Source organism: Polypterus senegalus, chromosome 8 (assembly GCF_016835505.1).
Source record: "Polypterus senegalus isolate Bchr_013 chromosome 8, ASM1683550v1, whole genome shotgun sequence".
NCBI lineage: Eukaryota > Metazoa > Chordata > Cladistia > Polypteriformes > Polypteridae > Polypterus > Polypterus senegalus.
In genome coordinates this window covers 172121699-172139170 of record NC_053161.1, presented here as the reverse complement: position 1 = coordinate 172139170, position 17472 = coordinate 172121699, and the positions used below count along the sequence as shown (strand labels likewise).

General features: G+C 37.9%; 1 protein-coding gene across 1 annotated transcript in view; it reads right to left on the bottom strand.

Moving 5' to 3' along the window:
- Positions 1 to 7325: 7325 nt before the first annotated feature.
- LOC120533475 (gastrula zinc finger protein XlCGF57.1-like) overlaps positions 7326 to 17472 on the bottom strand; it is a 101908-nt gene continuing 91761 nt past the window's right edge. Inside the window, exon 6 of the mRNA XM_039760391.1 lies at positions 7326 to 8472. Coding sequence (XP_039616325.1) covers positions 7878 to 8472 — 595 coding nt within the window. The 3' untranslated portion in view covers positions 7326 to 7877. The remainder of the gene's footprint in view (positions 8473 to 17472) is intronic.

Sequence of the window (17472 nt, the reverse complement as noted above, 5' to 3'; positions counted from 1 at the left end):
GAAGCGTCTAACCGTTATCATGTCCTAGCGGAGCTGGACGGTGACTCTGATAATTCTGAGGTAGTTGGCAGGGTTGAGGAGCCCCAACGGGCCACCTCAAAACCAGTTCCCAAAAAGAGAGAGATAGTGATAGTTGGAGACTCAATCATTAGGGGGATTGAAGCGTAGGTGTGCTCCAGAGAGAGAGAGTCTTGCACGGTGTGTTGCCTTCCGAGAGCACAGGTGGGAGACCTCCCTGGAAGGGTGGATAGGCTCTTGGCCAGAGCGGGGGTGGATTCAGTTGTCATTGTCCACGTTGGAACAAATGACATACATAAAGGTAGTCTGTCAGTTCTGCGATCCAAATTCAAAGAGTTAGGTACCAAGCTGAGGAGCAGAACTGACAAGGTAGTCTTCTCTGAATTCATCATAACAACTATTCACAGTGGCTCCAAAATCCGTACTGACCCCAACTCTCTCTTCTGTTTCTTTTTCCGATTCTTTGTGGTGGCGGTGGCCTGCGCCACCACCACCTACTCAAAGCAACATGATGCACCAACATTGATGGACTGAAAGCCAGAAGTCTACGTGACCATCATCATCAGGTCCTTCCATGAAAACCCTAAATACGAAGAGGACTGTTTGATTTATGTTAGGTAGATTGCCCAGAGGGGACTGGGCGGTCTCGTGGTCTGGAAACCCTACAGATTTTATTTTTTTTCTCCAGCTCTTGGAGTTTTTTTTTTTTTTCTGTCCACCCTGGCCATCGGACCTTATTTATTCTATGTTAATTAATGTTGACTTATGTTTATTTTTTATTGTGTCTTCTATTTTTCAGTTCTTCATTTTGTAAAGCACTTTGAGCTACATTTTTTGTATGAATATGTGCTATATAAATACATGTTGATTAATTGATTGATTGAAGTTCTGCCTGTGCCACGCGCCAGTCCAGGTAAGATTGAGGAGATTAGAAGGCTTAACGCGTGGCTCAAATCTTGGTGCAGGGTAGAAGGGTATAGGTTTATGGGGCATTGGGACTCCTTTTGGAACAGATGGGACCTGTTCCCGTGACGGGTTACATCTGAACCGAGGGGCACCAATGTATTGGGGAGGCGTATGTGTAGGCTAGTCGAGGATTGTTTAAACTAGGGAATGGGGGGGCAGGGAGTTTAGGACAGGCCAGATTTAAATCTATACATGGAAGAACAAACAATGGTGTAGAAATAAAAATTCATAGTAATGTAAATTTTAAGCAAACACGTAAAGATAGAAGGATTAACACATTAAAAATAGCTTGCTTTAATGATAGAAGTATCAAAACTAAAACAAGTGAGTTGGAGTTGTATGTAGCAGAGCATAATTATGATATTATAGCAATAACGGAAACCTGGCTAAATAACAAAGATGGGGATGAGTGTAACATAGAGGGATACACATTTTTTAGGAAGGATAGACAGAACAGAAAAGGAGGTGGGGTTGCTGTTTATGCCAAACAGGGTTTAAATGTAAGTCATCTTCAGTTGGACGATGAGCCTCATCTTAGTGAGGACATGTGGCTTCGCCTGGAAAATATTAGGGAAAGAGGTCTTATTTTAGGAGTGTGTTATAGACCACCCAATTCAGACAGTAATTTCAACACACATCTTTTAGTAATATCAAAAGGCAAGTTTACAGGGGATATTATAGTCATGGGGACTTTAATTATCCAAATATTAACTGGGATAACCTTACAGATGGAGGAGCACAAGAGCAGGAGTTTTAGAAGTAATCAGCGACTGTTTTTAACACAGCATGTTAAAGCACCAACAAGGGGTGAAGCCTGTCTGGATTTAGTATTCTGTAATAATCAGGATAGAATTGAGGGTGTAGAGGTGATTGAACCACTAGGGTCAAGTGACCATAATGTAATACAATTCTCAGTATTTTGTAAGAGTACAGATGCAAAGACTAAAATTGTTAAGTTGAACTTTAGTAGGGCTAATTTTGAGCAGATGCGACAAAGTCTAAGTAGGATAGACTGGGATAAGCTTTTAAATGTGGAGACAGTCGAGGAGCAGTGGAACAGGTTTAAAATGTTTTACATGTAATGCAGGACAGATACATACCTAAATTTGGAAGTAATAGGAAACTAAAAAACTCCACGATGGATTAATAAAGATTTAAAAAGAAGTTGCAAAGGAAAAACTGCTGTATAAGGCATATAAGACTAATGACTGCAAAGAGAACCGTAGCGTGTATGAGAAATGAGGGCAACCATTAAGAAGGATATCAGAGAGGCTAAAAGACAGTTGGAGAGGAATATAGCAGATAAGGCGAAAGAAGACCCCAAGAGATTCTTTCAGTATTTTAGTAGTAAAAGAACAGTTAAGGAGGAGGTCAAGTTCATCAGGAATAGTAAAGGGAATTAAAAGATACAGACAATGAAATAGCAGATGCCCTAAACTTACATTTTTCTGAGGTGTTTACAAGTGAGCAAGTGGATAACCTGCCAGAGGTAAACACAACTACTAAGGAGGTACTGAGGGATTTGGAAATTGTAGAGGGAGAAGTGCTGCTCAGATTAAATAAGATGAAATCAAACAAATCACCAGGCCCAGATAATATTTATCCTCGTGTTCTTAAGGAGGCTAGTGAGTACATATATAAACCCTTGACACATATTTTTAGGAAGTCACTGTGCACTGGAGAGATTCCAAAGGACTGGAAAATGGCAAATATCATCCCATTATATAAAAAGGGTGACAGGGCAGATCCAAGCAACTATAGGCCAGTAAGCTTAACAAGCATCACAGGAAAATTAATGGAAGGAATTAAGGATAAGATTGAGCAACACATGACAAGGACAGGAGTTATTCTGAACAGTCAGCATGGGTTCAGAAGGGGGAGGTCGTGTTTTACTAACATGTTGGAATTCTATGAGGAGGCAACAAAAGGATACGATCAAAGTGGAGCTTATGATATTATTTATCTGGACTTTCAGAAAGCATTTGATAAGGTGCCACATGAGAGGTTGGGCATCAAGTTAAAAGAAGTGGGAGTTCAGGGTGATGTTTTTAGATGGGTGCAGAATTGGCTCAGACACAGGAAGCAGAGGGTGATGGTGCGAGGAACCTCATCAGAACTGGCGATGTTAAGAGTGGTGTTCCACAGGGGTCAGTGCTAGGGCCGCTGCTATTTTTAATATATATAAATGATTTAGATAGGAATATAAGTAACAAGCTGGTTAAGTTTGCAGATGATACCAAGATAGGTGGATTAGCAGATAATTTGGAATCCGTTATATCATTACAGAAGGACTTGGATAGCATACAGGCTTGGGCAGATTTGTGGCAGATGAAATTTAATGTCAGTAAATGTAAAGTATTACACATAGGAAGTAAAAATATTAGGTTTGAATACACAATGGGCGGTCGGAAAATCGAGAGTACACCTTATGAGAAGGATTTAGGAGTCATAGTGGACTCCAAGCTATCAACTTCCCAACAGTGTTCAGAAGCCATTAAGAAGGCTAACAGAATGTTAGGTTATATAGCACGATCTGTGGAGTACAAGTCCAAGGAGGTTATGCTCAACCTTTATAATGCACTGGTGAGGCCTCATCTTGAGTACTGTGTGCAGTTTTGGTCTCCAGGCTACAAAAAGGACATAGCAGCACTAGAAAAGGTCCAGAGAAGAGCGACTAGGCTGATTCCAGGTCTACAGGGGTTGAATTATGAGGAAAGATTAAAAGAGCTGAGCCTTTACAGTTTAAGCAAAAGAAGATTAAGAGGTGACATGATTGAAGTGTTTAAAATTCTGAAGGGAATTAGTACAGTGGATCGAGACTTGTATTTTAAAATGAGCTCATCAAGAACACGGGGACACAGTTGGAAACTTGTTGAGGGTAAATTTCGCACAAACATTAGGAAGTTTTTCTTTACACAAAGAACGATAGACACTTGGAATAAGCTACCAAGTAGTGTGGTAGACAGTAAGACGTTAGGGACTTTCAAAACTCGACTTGATGTTTTCTTGGAGGAAACAAGTGGATAGGACTGGCAAGCTTTGTTGGGCTGAATGGCCTGTTCTCGTCTAGATTGTTCTAATGTTCTAAAAAGTATTAACAAAAACAAAATACATTTTTAAAAAAGCATTTCTTCTTTTAGTGTGCTGCCACAGTGTTAAAACATAATTCGGCCTGATGAACAGCATGATCATGTGTATATTTTTTTCATTTAAATTTTTATTTTACATTTTATTTATTTTGTATTAATAGTTTGTGTTTATAATTATTAGTAATTGATTTGAATTATTTTTAATAAGCATTGGTGAGAAGCTGTTTGCATGACACCCTATTCTTTTTTTTTGTTTGTTTTTGTCAAGTTACTGTATGTTATTTTATTTTTTGTTATATAAAATTAGCAACATATATCTATACTAATAAAAGGCAAAGCCCTCACTCACTCACTCACTCACTCACTCATCACTAATTCTCCAACTTCCCGTGTAGGTAGAAGGCTGAAATTTGGCAGGCTTATTCCTTACAGCTTACTTACAAAAGTTGGGCAGGTTTCATTTCGAAATTCTACGCATAAGGGTCATAACTGGAAGCTATTTTTTCCCATATAATGTAATGGAGTCTTGAGTTGGAGATTGCCGCGGGGGGCGGAGTTTCGTGTGACATCATCACGCCTCCTACGTAAGTACGTAGAGAACAAGGAAGAACTCCAAACAGCGATCAGCACAAAACGCCATTTCACAATTGAGAAGGCAGAAAAACATTATGAAGCAAATGATGCATACAAGCATATTCATAAGTACAGCTACTGCGGAAACAAAGCACGGCGTGAACCGTAAGTTTATATTAAATTAAGTTCATAGACAGGCTGCCCCTGGCGTTTGTAATTTAGTGCCTGCCCATATAAGGCCGTCCATCAGCGGCAATCCAATACAAACACTGCCGGTAAATATTCACGGGTGAAGGACTGTGCTTATGCAGAGGAAGATGAGATGGTCAGGGTGGTGTTTGGCACAAACTCATTGAAACTGCGAGAGAAACTTTTAAGTGCCGGTCTTAGCTGACATTACACGAGATGGCACCAGTACAGCTGGGAACCTTCGATGCAAGAACACCAAGCGGCTCACATGAACTGGCGCAGTGCACAGACAAAAAGCAACAGTTCCAAAGAGTGCTGAACAAAAACCGAATTACACAATTGAGAAGGCAGCAAAAAATATGAAGCGTCTTATACATACAATCATATTCATAAGTGCAGCTACTGCGGAAACAAAGCACACGGTGGAAAAAGTGAATGTCCTGCTAAAGGAAGACAGTGAAAAAAAACCCCCGTGCATGCAGTTTGTCACATCACAGATAAAAAGGAAGACGAGCTGTTTATTGATGCAGTAAGGAACTAATCGATGAATGAAACCTCTTATCTTTACAACGATTGACAAACACGGAATGTAACTTGAACACATCCTACAAATACGAGCCTGATTGAAAGAAATAATGATAATCAAATCCTTGATGACAGCAACATTCAATAACACTCACAAAACAATTACTGTATATTGACAATCATGTTACGTTATTTTTAAAATGTTCCCTTTTCTTTTCATAACTTCTACTTCTCCACTGCGATACACGGTATATATATATAAATGTATATATATACCCGATCTACAATACATACTTTAGCATAGACAAGCCACACGCTGTGGCTAATTGTAGAGTCTTAAGCCTCTAACGCCGACATTCGAGGTTCGATTCCGAGAGGGATGTACTGACTATGTACGCGCTACCGATTCATTTTACCTTCGCATCTCCTTGGTTTGGGACGTATGAAAAATATTAGGTTAACGCAGAATCATGTTACGTTATTTTTTAAATTTTCCCTTTCTTAGCACAAGCACAGCTGAGAAGCTTCGATGCATGTACTCCATAACGTGTTAAAAAATAACGCATTTAATCACACTTTCAATTCCAAGCAAACGGAACTTTTGTCAATGCATGATTTCCTGGTACATCCATTACACTGATGCACACATCACAGCTACAAAAATGTTAGAGTCGGAATAAAGCGCGCTCCTACGACTGATCATTTCGACTACCCGCGAAGCCTTGATAAAAGCATGGTTTTGTGCACACTGAAAAGCAAGCAAAATTAGATGCATTACAGAAAGCGGACTTTGTGGCTCTTACTGGGGATCATTGGACTTCCGTGACCGTTAGTAATTCTAAATACATCTAATTACAAAATGTTCAATGATCACACTGTTTTAGCCTAATGTACAAAATAATTTTGGCTAATGTTACTCAGAGTTTAAAGAGTAAGCTGGTCAAATTACCTTTTATGTTTCTGACTTATTTTTTAAGAAGAAAAACTGCACTTTATGGTGAAATTTTGGTTATTATTATTTAAAGACAATACTATTCTGAAAATGTACTTAAAGTACTTAAACTACCACTTTATTTTTAAGTCCGCCCAATTTTAACCAGGGATGATATTTTTGTTTCTGTTTTGAATTCAAATGCAGTTTAAAAGCTTTTTTCAGAAATTAAAACAGCTTCAGTTTACAATATTCATGTCCATGTCTATTATTTGATTCTGTCGCCCACTAAAACCGTTTTAAATAAAAAAAAAAAAAATTGCGATTTGGGGCAAATTTACGTGTGCGATTACATACGATTAATCAAGATTAATTCTTACACAGCCTCTAATTAATTGGATTAATTTTTTAATCGAGTCCCACCTAATATATATATATGTAGATATGTATATGTTGTATATACAGTATGTATATATGTGTGTGTATATATACAGTATGTGTATATATATGTATGTGTGTATATGTATATATATATATATACAGTAACTGTATATATATATGTGTATAGATGTATATATATATATATATCTATATTTGTATATATGTATATATATGTTTATATATGTGTCTGTGTGTGTATATGTATATATATATATATATATATATATATATATATATATATATATATATACAGCAACACTCATGACAATGACAAAACAATTACATTGTCAATCATGTTACGTTATTATTAAAATGTTTCCTTTTCTTTTTACTTCTCCGCTGCGCAGGTATTTTGCTATATTATTTATATATATTATATATATATATATATATATATATATATATATATATATATATATATATACACACACACAGATATATATAAATAGATAGATATGACAGATATGACAATGACACTTATATCAATGACAAACCAATTACATTAACAATCATCTTACGTTATTTTTAAAATGTTTGCTTTTCTTTTTCATAACTTCTTTAACACACTACTTCTCCGCTGCGAAGCGCGGGTATTCTGCTAGTAATATTATAAAGCTGAACTATGATTTATTATGTGAGGTTATGTATATTGTAAAGAGTTCTCTTCTGATGTAATATGTATATTTTAAATAGTTCTATATGTAATACGTATGTTATGAAAGCGGAGCCAGACGCATGGTGGAGGCTGTAGGGGCTTTGGTGAGAAGCAGTTTGTATGACACCCTGTTCTTTATTTTGTTTCTGGAAAAAGAAAACGGATATAAACTTCTATTTCTCCTCTATGTTGATTTGTTTTTGACGCAACACTTAGTAGGATTGATTCCAGTCAGTTACATGTGCTTAATGTTCAGCCAGGAGTGAACCGCACTCTTCAGTCAGGACAGTCCAGTTGTGCTTCCCTCCGGTGTGAATCCTGGTGCGTCTCTGCAGAGAACCCCAAAGACAGATTTGTTTGGCACATTCCAAACAGCAATATGGCTTCTCTCAGAGATTAATTTCTCAACAATAGTTTAGTTTGCTTACATTTCAGTACAGGACTGAACCTCATTATTGAGTATTGAAGGGGGATTGTTTTTCTGGATTGATTATTGAACTGCTACTGTTTTCATTCTGGTGTGAACTCTAGTGTGTCTCTGAAGATCGCTCATTTGTGAAAACTGTTTACCACATTCATTACAGCAATACGGCTTCTCTCCAGTGTGAACTCTAGTGTGTCTCTGAAGACTGCCCATCTCTGAAAACTGTTTACCACATTCATTACAGCAATACGGCTTCTCTCCGGTGTGAACTCTAGCGTGTCTCTGAAGAGCGCTTATATGTGAAAACTGTTTCCCACATTCATTACAGCAATATGGCTTCTCTCCAGTGTGAATTCTAGTGTGTCTCTGAAGATCGCTCATTTGTGAAAACTGTTTACCACATTCATTACAGCAATACGGCTTCTCTTGAGTGTGAATTCGAGTGTGTTTCTGAAGATCGCTCATTTGTGAAAACTGCTTACCACATTCATTACAGCAATACGGCTTCTCTTGAGTGTGAATTCGAGTGTGTTTCTGAAGGTTGCCCATTTGTGAAAACTGTTTCCCACATTCTTTACAGCAATACGGCTTCTCTCCAGTGTGAACTGTAGTGTGTCTCTGAAGATGGCTCCTGTTAGAGAATTCTTTGCCACATTCCACACTGCAGTGATCTTTCATTCCTGTGTAAAATGTTAAACAAAAAAGAAAAAAAAATAAAACGCTTATTTTCAATCCACTGCCTTATCAACATTAACTCACATTAAATACTTGATGGCTGAAATTAAGAACAACCTTTGATCAGCATAAGCAATTATAAAACTTTTGTTGTACTTGGAAAACAAACTTAATTTGTTAATTTTACATTCTCTCTTACAACTTCTCACCAGGGCCGCATGTATGAAACTTCCTTATGCTCTGCAACATATATGAAAGCCGTTTCTTATGCAAAAGTTAGGATATATAAAACTAGAACTTGGCATTTAAATTGGCTTAAAGTTACGGCACGTTTTGAGCATTTTTAAGTCCCATGTAGACTTTATTTGTGTTGGCATTTTAGCAACACCTAGTGGAAAAACGATGAACTGAACAGATGATCTCATTTCACATTCTGATGTTTGACAGGCTACACAAGGAGTGAGTTTTGATGTATCTCAATGAAATTTTGGTTCATGATGACTGAATTCTAAGTTGATTTAGACTCTCTACTGCCATTCTCTTTGAAGCATGTGCTGAACATGTGCCTTCATTACAGAGACCATCACGCAGAAATCACACAATCTCAGTTCTCTTACAAGTCTTAACAGCTGTGTGTTATTTTGCGATGGCGGCTTTTCAGTATGAACTGTCTGACCGGTAAGGAATCTCTCAGTCACCCTGAGCCACGTAATGCCATCTGTATGAGATGGTATACTTAAGATACTTCAGAGATACACGTGATATCGTTATCATTAGGGAACGCAAGTCGTGATCAAAATGAAATCTGCAGCAACATCTTCTGTCCAACAGTGGGGGTCTTACTTGGCCTACAAGTCCCTTTGTGATTACTGAGCTTACCTGTGCATTCATTCTACTCTTTTATATTCCAGACACTTTGAATTTGGTAATCTTAAGGTTTTTCGATGTCTCTATTGATTTCATTATTATTTTCCATCTTCATAATGGCTTCTTTGACTTTCATTGGCACAGCTCTTGCCCTCATGTTGAACAATGGCAACTTCAGAGACCAAAGGTAGTCTATAGGTAGGAGTAAGCTGAGGTGCCTTAGGCCTGCAAGTCTAAAGCAATGAAACACATCTGAGGAATCACAAACACCTGTGACACCAATTGTCCCAAATATTACGGTGCCCTGAAATGGGAGGACAATTCAGAAAAAGTGTTGTCATTTTTACAAGGTGTAACTGAAATGTTTGCAAATCCCCTTAAATAAAAACCTGTAATGTGTACTTTAATTACATCTGATTTATTTAATTTGTAGTTTTAAACTGTACAGCAAAGGGATAAATAAAAGAAAAATGTTTCACTGCCTCAGCCATTACGGAGAGTACTGTATAAAACAGAATGCAATGCCAAGCATGGAAATTGCACCTTCAATAATCAAAATGTTTCCTCACAAATATCCACAATTAAACTAAATCCGCTTGACACAAAAACAAACATCAAAATGGCTTCTTTAAATCACCAAAGCAAAAGAGAGCAATGGATGAGTGACGCCTCAGTGCAGAGGCCTACAGAATCTGCTGTGACCTCGAAGAAAAATGAGAAGATTAGAAAACCGAGGAAGAGCGCAGCTGTTGGTGTTTCAGCTCTATAGGGGAGTGGCAGATGACACCGGGACTGGTAACCTTTGTGACACGCTGGTGACATTTTTACTTACCATTATAATGTTAACAGGTATCTACTATCAGGAGTTATTGATGTTGAGTAAGCTAAAATTTGCCAGGTTTTCCTGTCTATTTGCTCTAATATGTGTGTTCACGTATGTAATTATTATCTCTGTTATGGCTGCAAACATCAAGCAGTTCAAGCCTGCACTCAATGAAGAGGCTATAAACAATACACACAACTGAATTAAACAGTAGTGTTACACAAGTTAATTGGCCTTGAATTAAAATTGCCCAGTTTTTACGGTTTATTGTGAAATCAGCTTGTAGTTGGTTGACTGGTCTACCGATTTCATGAGATGGAATGTGTTAATCTGAGGACACGCGTACAACTGACAGAGAGCACGGAGTGGAAACTGATGAAGAAAATAACTGCTGTGTGGAAATATCTTAAAGTATCTGAAAAGTGATAGGAATGTTATATGTAAAGTTTAAAATGAAAAAGGTAGTTGTTAGTTGTGGTGGATTTAATACAAAGACATTTGCTGCAACTAATCTGATCAGACACTTGTAGATACAACACTCAGCTGAGCACATCGACTTTCAGCAATGCAGTGAAAGAAAGAAAACCGCTAAGGACACAAATGTGTCTTAGCTGTCAGTAATGGCACTGTTTGAAAAGAACCAGAAAAATGATCAGGACAGGACAAAACAAATCAGAGTATCCCTCAAAAATAATTAGAATTTATTATTTTAGATACCCAATCATTTTCTGTAGTAGAAAGTTTAGGGTTCTGTCATTTTATTCTTCACTTGGATGCATGATATACACCGGCGAGACGATGGTTCTTTTCAGACGTAGTATTACCCATGACGTGCACTTTCGTGACATTTCATATACAGTGACATGCGAAAGTGTGGGGACCCCCAGATCAAAATAACTGTTACTGTGAATAGTTAAGTCAATAGAAGATGAATTGATCTCCAAAAGCCATAAAGTTAAAGATAAACCATTCTTTTCTGTATTTTCTACAAGATGTATGTCTTAATTTTGATTTGTAGAGTGTAAAAAGAAAGGAGTACCCTGGAAATATCTGTGCACCCCAAGAGATAGGAGGTCTCAGATAACGTTTTCCCAAGATGTTAGACCTTAATTAGCTCCTTAGGACTTTGGTTTGTTTGTTCATCATTAGGAATGGCCAGGTGATGTAAAATTCAAAGCTGTATCAATTCTCAGACTCCTCAAACCTTGTCCCAGCAATCAACAGCCATGGCCTCCTCTAAGAAGTTACCAAGCACTTGGTTTTATAACCGTGTTCTTGTTTGTGCTCGTGTTGTCGTGCCTGGGCGCATGTCTATGTGCCAACGGCCTAAGGGCCTTTTGAGTGTGAAGTAACACGTAAAATAAAAGATTTAAGTGTTAAACCGTATATTTAAGGCATACAGAAGAAGAAATAAATAACCTTTAAGTATAGAAATAACCAAAGCTTCTTAAGAAACGCTAAGTTTATAGAAGATACATTTTTTCTTTTTTTTTGCCTTTATTCTATGTGTGTAACTATTTTTCTTTTTATTCTTGTGTGGATTATTTGCTTTTAACTTTTGGACTGTGAGATTTCTTTGACACGCGTCTTACCCGTGCCTGACTTCGCCTTATGCATCGGCGGCTACACCTGGGTTTGCTTCCCGGGTCTTCCCTGTGTGGAGTTTGCATGTTCTCCCCGTGTCTGCGTGGGTTTCCTCCCGGTGCTCCAGTTTCCTCCCACAGTCCAAGGACATTCAGGTTAGGTGCATTGGCGATCCTAAATTGTCCTGTGTGTGTGTGTGTGTATCCTGCGGTGGGTTGCCATCCTGCCCAGGATTTGTTCCTGCCTTGCATCCTGTGTTGGCTGGGATTGGCTCCAGCAGACCGCCGTAACCATGTAGTTAGGATATAGTGGGTTGGGAAATGACTGACTGACTGACTGAAAAGAGTATGTCTTCTACATGAAGTTCTTCAGAAAATGGAAAGTTTAGAGCATTTCATATTTCATTATCTGTGTATTGTAATTCCCCCTTATTGTTCATGAGGCACTTCCTCTGTGACTGTTCTTTTACTCCTTAAATACTGAAAGAATGTCTTTGGCTGCAATATTTCTCTTTAACTGTCTTTTAGAGACCCTCATAACTTTCCTAATGGTTGCTCTCAAATGCACTACTGTCAGCATTGGGGTTATTCATCTTAAATTGCTTATATATATGTTCTTTTTTTCCTTTGCAGCTTCTTTTTTACCTCCTTATTTACCCACTCAAGAGATTTTATTAATTACTTTGAATCCATCCTGCACCATATGTAAAATATTTAACTTCTGTCTGCTAAGAAATCACAGTTAATTTTGTCTATTTATTGCTATCACACTGACTTGCTGGCAACTGCAAAAGCCTTCTGCACCAACTTACGCAAAAACCCAAAGTTTGGAGTAAGACTGGAGTAACACCTGCTGTTGCGTGAACCACAAATCAAAAAAAAAACAGTTGTAAATAGAAAAAAAAATGTTAAAATCTACTAAACTGCTTCACTGCTCCTTAATAGCTAGCAAAAAGAAAAAAAAAAATCCTTTGGAGCAAAAGTCATATTTAATGCACCCTCACACAGAAGTAGCACAGAACACACAGCCTTTTTCACTTTATGATATAAGAATGATATCAGCATGTCAGTCTAAGTTGTATCTGCAATCCAACGCTTCAATGTGTAATCCAAAGATTTGACATTTCATCCAAATACTTCTTAAAGGATGTCACAAGAACCTTAGAAGAACTGAAGAGATGTGTAAAGCTGGCAAATGTGAAAAAGATGTCCGTCAAGGCATAGAAAGCCATACTGTCTACAAGAATGGAATAAACTCACTACTGGAAATAGGAAACCCACAAAGATCACAGCATGAAAGCAGAGGTGAATAGGAACTCAGACAGGCAGAGCAAATGGCCTGCAGAAATCTCCAGAACTTGAGAAAGTCTCTGTCCATGTGTCCATGTGGAGAAAAGCATAAGAATGTTGTTTACAGAAGGACAACACCAAGGAGATCAATGCAATCTAGCAAAACCATCACTGCACATCTTAAAACATGTAAAAGGTCATCATGATGTTCCAGAACAGACAAAGCTCTGCGAATGAATGAGACAAAAGTTGAAGTCTTTGGTCAAAACATGCAACACCATGTTTGGAGGTAAGACAAAAGTGCACATCTATACTAAAGACTCAAGGTGAAGGGAGCATCATGGTTTGGCCTGCTTGTTTCTTCATGGCCAAGAACACTTGACACGATCAATAGTCACTGAATTGAAAATATTATCAAGAAATCTGACAGAAAAATGTCAGGATAGTAGAAGCTTAACAAAAGTTGAGTGATGACACAGGACAATGAGCCCAAACACAGGAAGAAATCAAAAAGAGAAAGAGTTAAACATACGGTAACTGGTGTTCTGTAATCGCCAATAAGAGACATGTGATGCTCTGACACAAAGAGATCTGATCAGAAAAGAGCTCTTAGGGCTGAAGGAACTAATAAGATTTTGAATGAAGGAATTGGTTAAAATTCATTGCTGATCAGTAACTATAAAAAGTTATGTAGAGGTCATTACTGTTAAAGAAGGGTCAACCAGTCTGTAAAGATAGGAGGGTCACAGAGTGTATTGTGAATGTTTAAATGATGTGTTCAGGACTGACAAGAAGTCTTCCAATTGTCTGTGTGATATTATAGTAGTTTAGGACAACTGTGGCTGTCTGTAATGAGAGCTTAGTTAAAAATCGGACTACATTGTTAACAGGAATTAATATGGATACCCGGGAAATTCCAGAGGGATCACTACCTTTGTCTTGCTCTTGGACATTTGTATAGCACTCTTTATCAAGGACATTTTAAGGACTTTTGCATAAAGTCACTAAAATGGAAGAATAGAAAATTGCTAATCCTTACATTACAATAGATGAAATCTCACACTAAATTTAAACACACAATAAAATGAGTATTTTCACTCTATTTCTAAGTTTCTCATAAAAATCACAAGACCCAACCTTTCAAGCTCATAAACTCCAACCCTAAATCTTACACATTTTTATTTTGCACTTACTTTTTCCAGACTTCTTTGTAGCTTGTCTCTTATTTTTCTGAGACCTAACAGATGTAGTTTCCTCAGCCCTCTTCAGTTCAGACTCTAAGGATTCAGACTTCACATTGATAGATGGCTCTGGAGATGAACAGTGTCTGCTTTGAGAAGAGTCTAACCTGGTTACCACTCCATCTTGACATCCATCATGAAGGTTGTCTTCTTTTGCACTGTCCAGATGTGCATGGTTATGCATCTCAATACTGACAGGCGTCTCTTCAGCTTCTTCTTTAATGCCCACTGCCTGCAGTTCACTCTTCTCCTCCTTGATGCTCAGACTTTCTTGTTTAAGGTATATGGACTCCCACTGATGGTCCTCCTCCTTAATATTTACAGTTTTCTCCATGATATTTGCGTCCACATCACTGGTCTCCTGTTTCACATCCATTGAGATGTTCCAGTAAACAGCAGCTTTTTCTTTTTCTCTGTAAAAAGAACAGGAATCATCATCATTAAATCTTCATCACTTATGTCTAAAGACACTTGAATATCATTTTAGAAAATGCTCTATTTTATGGTTTATGTAAAGTTAGACAGTTCATAGCATGATGACAGTAACTCATTGCTCTTCATTTCAAATTATCAGATGTGAAACAATCTTGGGAGTGGAGTGAAGGTTCAAGAGACTCTGAAACAAGAAGACCATCTGACACAATTGTGGGTCAGCAGTATTCACTACTTGAATTAAACATACAGTGATGCTGGGGTCTCAGAATTGTCTTATCAGTTTATGTTGATGAAGGTTCATACAAGTAGGGGCACAGGACTGTGTTAAGAAACAGAAAAGTCAGGAGGGAGAAGATGAAAGAGGAACTTAACTTTGCTAAAATGAGCAGCTGCAACAGGAGAAGACAAGCAAGTGAAATGAGGGGTTTGTTAGCTTAGTCTGACAGATGTAACTGATGGTGCGTAACTTCTATTTTTGTCAGTTGGCAATTCATTAAAAGCTATCAGTCCCCTCTTTACCCACTGAATCAATCATAACTTTTCATTGTGTTATTAGATGTAATAAAACCACCTTGTTCTCACTAAAAGCTTTTAAAGTGCATTGTGCTGTTAAACCAGTGGTTCTCAACCTGTGGGGTGCGAAGATGTGAAAAAAAGAAAACAAATCAAAAATATGAAAAATACATCTATTGAAACCAAAACAAATTAACATAAACTAAATTTTGATACTAGAAAAATATAGAGTTAGATATATGTTGATAAAAGTTAAGTAGGTATAATAAAATATGCATCTATGATATATCATTAATTTAAAAAGAACAAATTGGGATTAGTGGGATCCTTTTAAAAAAATGTTGGGGGCAATTAAAACTGTCATGAAAACTTGCAAATACTTAAAGGTTGAGAAACGATGTGTTAAACTGTGTCCATCACTTCTGCATTAGTAAATAGCTGATTGACGCGACTTAAGGTCCTTAACCGCACCACCATAACAGGGATGGATGTGTGTCATATTTAAAGGAAAAACTGTTTTAACTCTGTAAGAAAGGGCAAAACGGGCTCTCTTCTATTAGGAGGCCGTTTTCCTTTAGTGTGGGAATTGCCATCATTCACACCTGCCATGACTTTATGATGACCAGTGTGATTTTCTACATTGCGGTGTGCTGAGCTGTGTACATCATGTCAAGAGAGGCCGACTGAATGAACAGGCTAATTAAAAAGGGCAAGATCAGTTATGGGACACACCCTGGACCCCCTGGAGTTCGTAGCTGAGGAGAGAATTAAAACAAAACTAAGTGCCTTTATGAATAATGCTGCACATCCTGTCTCTGACACACTAAAATGGAGTTCTTTCATATCATTCCACTTAAGTGTGTCAAGAAACACTATGGGGATTCCTTTATACCAACAGCAATATGTCTGCATAATGTGTCACGCTGACTATGACAGGCAATTCAGAATGTTCCTTTCTTTTTAGTGTTCTTGCTTCAGAGTCATTCTGGTGTGTGTTCAGACTGAAGTGTGTATGTATGTTTATTTACTTATTTATCTACCTATATTTTATTTTTTTTAAAGAACATCTGTAAACGCCAAAATTCCCCCTTGTGTTAAATAAAGTTCTACCAATTCCATTCTATCTATTGCTGGACACTGGATTTGCTTAATCTGTTTGTTTAAATTGGTGCACAAGTTTTTAATTTTTTTGGGTACAACTTCAGAAGTGTGACTTTGATACAACACGTGTGTCACTTGAGCCAGTTAGTGAGGGAGGTCATGGTGGTCAGCTTAATAATTAGGGAGTCTGGTCGCAGGTGGACACACAGGTGACATCGCCGAGTGGAGGTGAGACTTGTGCTGGTATTCCTTAAGAGGGCAGCATTCGGTGTGTGAGGGGATTACTGTGCTGTGAGTAAGACACCCACCGTGTGGACTGACTGATGGGGCAGGAGAGGTAAACATTTGAGGTGGTGGTGGTTTTTAAATTGATTTTATGAGCTTGGGTTTACTTTGTCTTAGGTGGTAGATCTTGCTGATTGAGATCATAAGCTGGTGCTGTTATAGTCTCAGTGAACACTGAAAAGGTAAATCTTAGCCCTACTTAATAATTAATTCACAAATCGATTATCGAATAGCGATATGCTTTTTTATGCTTAACAGTGGCTGTTGTTGGCCTCTGCTTCCTCAGATTGTAATTATTTATTGACTTAATGTATTTACCAGCTTTCTGCTTGTCTGTTGAAGGAGGCATTTGGAGATGTAAATCAATCTGTACCACTTTCTCCATAATCTTTGTCACATGAGCTTGGACTGTAAGAATACACGGTAAGTAATGCAAATGTAGAGTAGGAGGTAGCGATGGTGAGACTGGACGATGTGAAGTAGAAAATGGACTCAAAGACGCAAAATGAACTGGAGACACACACACTGATGACTGAATAGAGAAGACACCAAGGGCAACCACAGGGGGATTCACTCGAGCAAAGTTCGGCAGTGGGCTGGAAGGTCGTGTGCTCGCCCCTCACTTAAGTCGTGTGCTGTAGCTCTGAGTTGAGCAAATGATAACTTACACATCAATAAAATGGTATCTCCAAAGCCTTAGCACTTATCTATGTTTGTCTGTCCGTGTTCAAATTCTTGATGTGAAGACTTTTCAGTAAAACATCGCGCTCTCAAATAACCTTACAGTTTTTATATAACTTAATATGAATCTATGAATCAATTTACACTCATTGCCATAGTTTAATAAT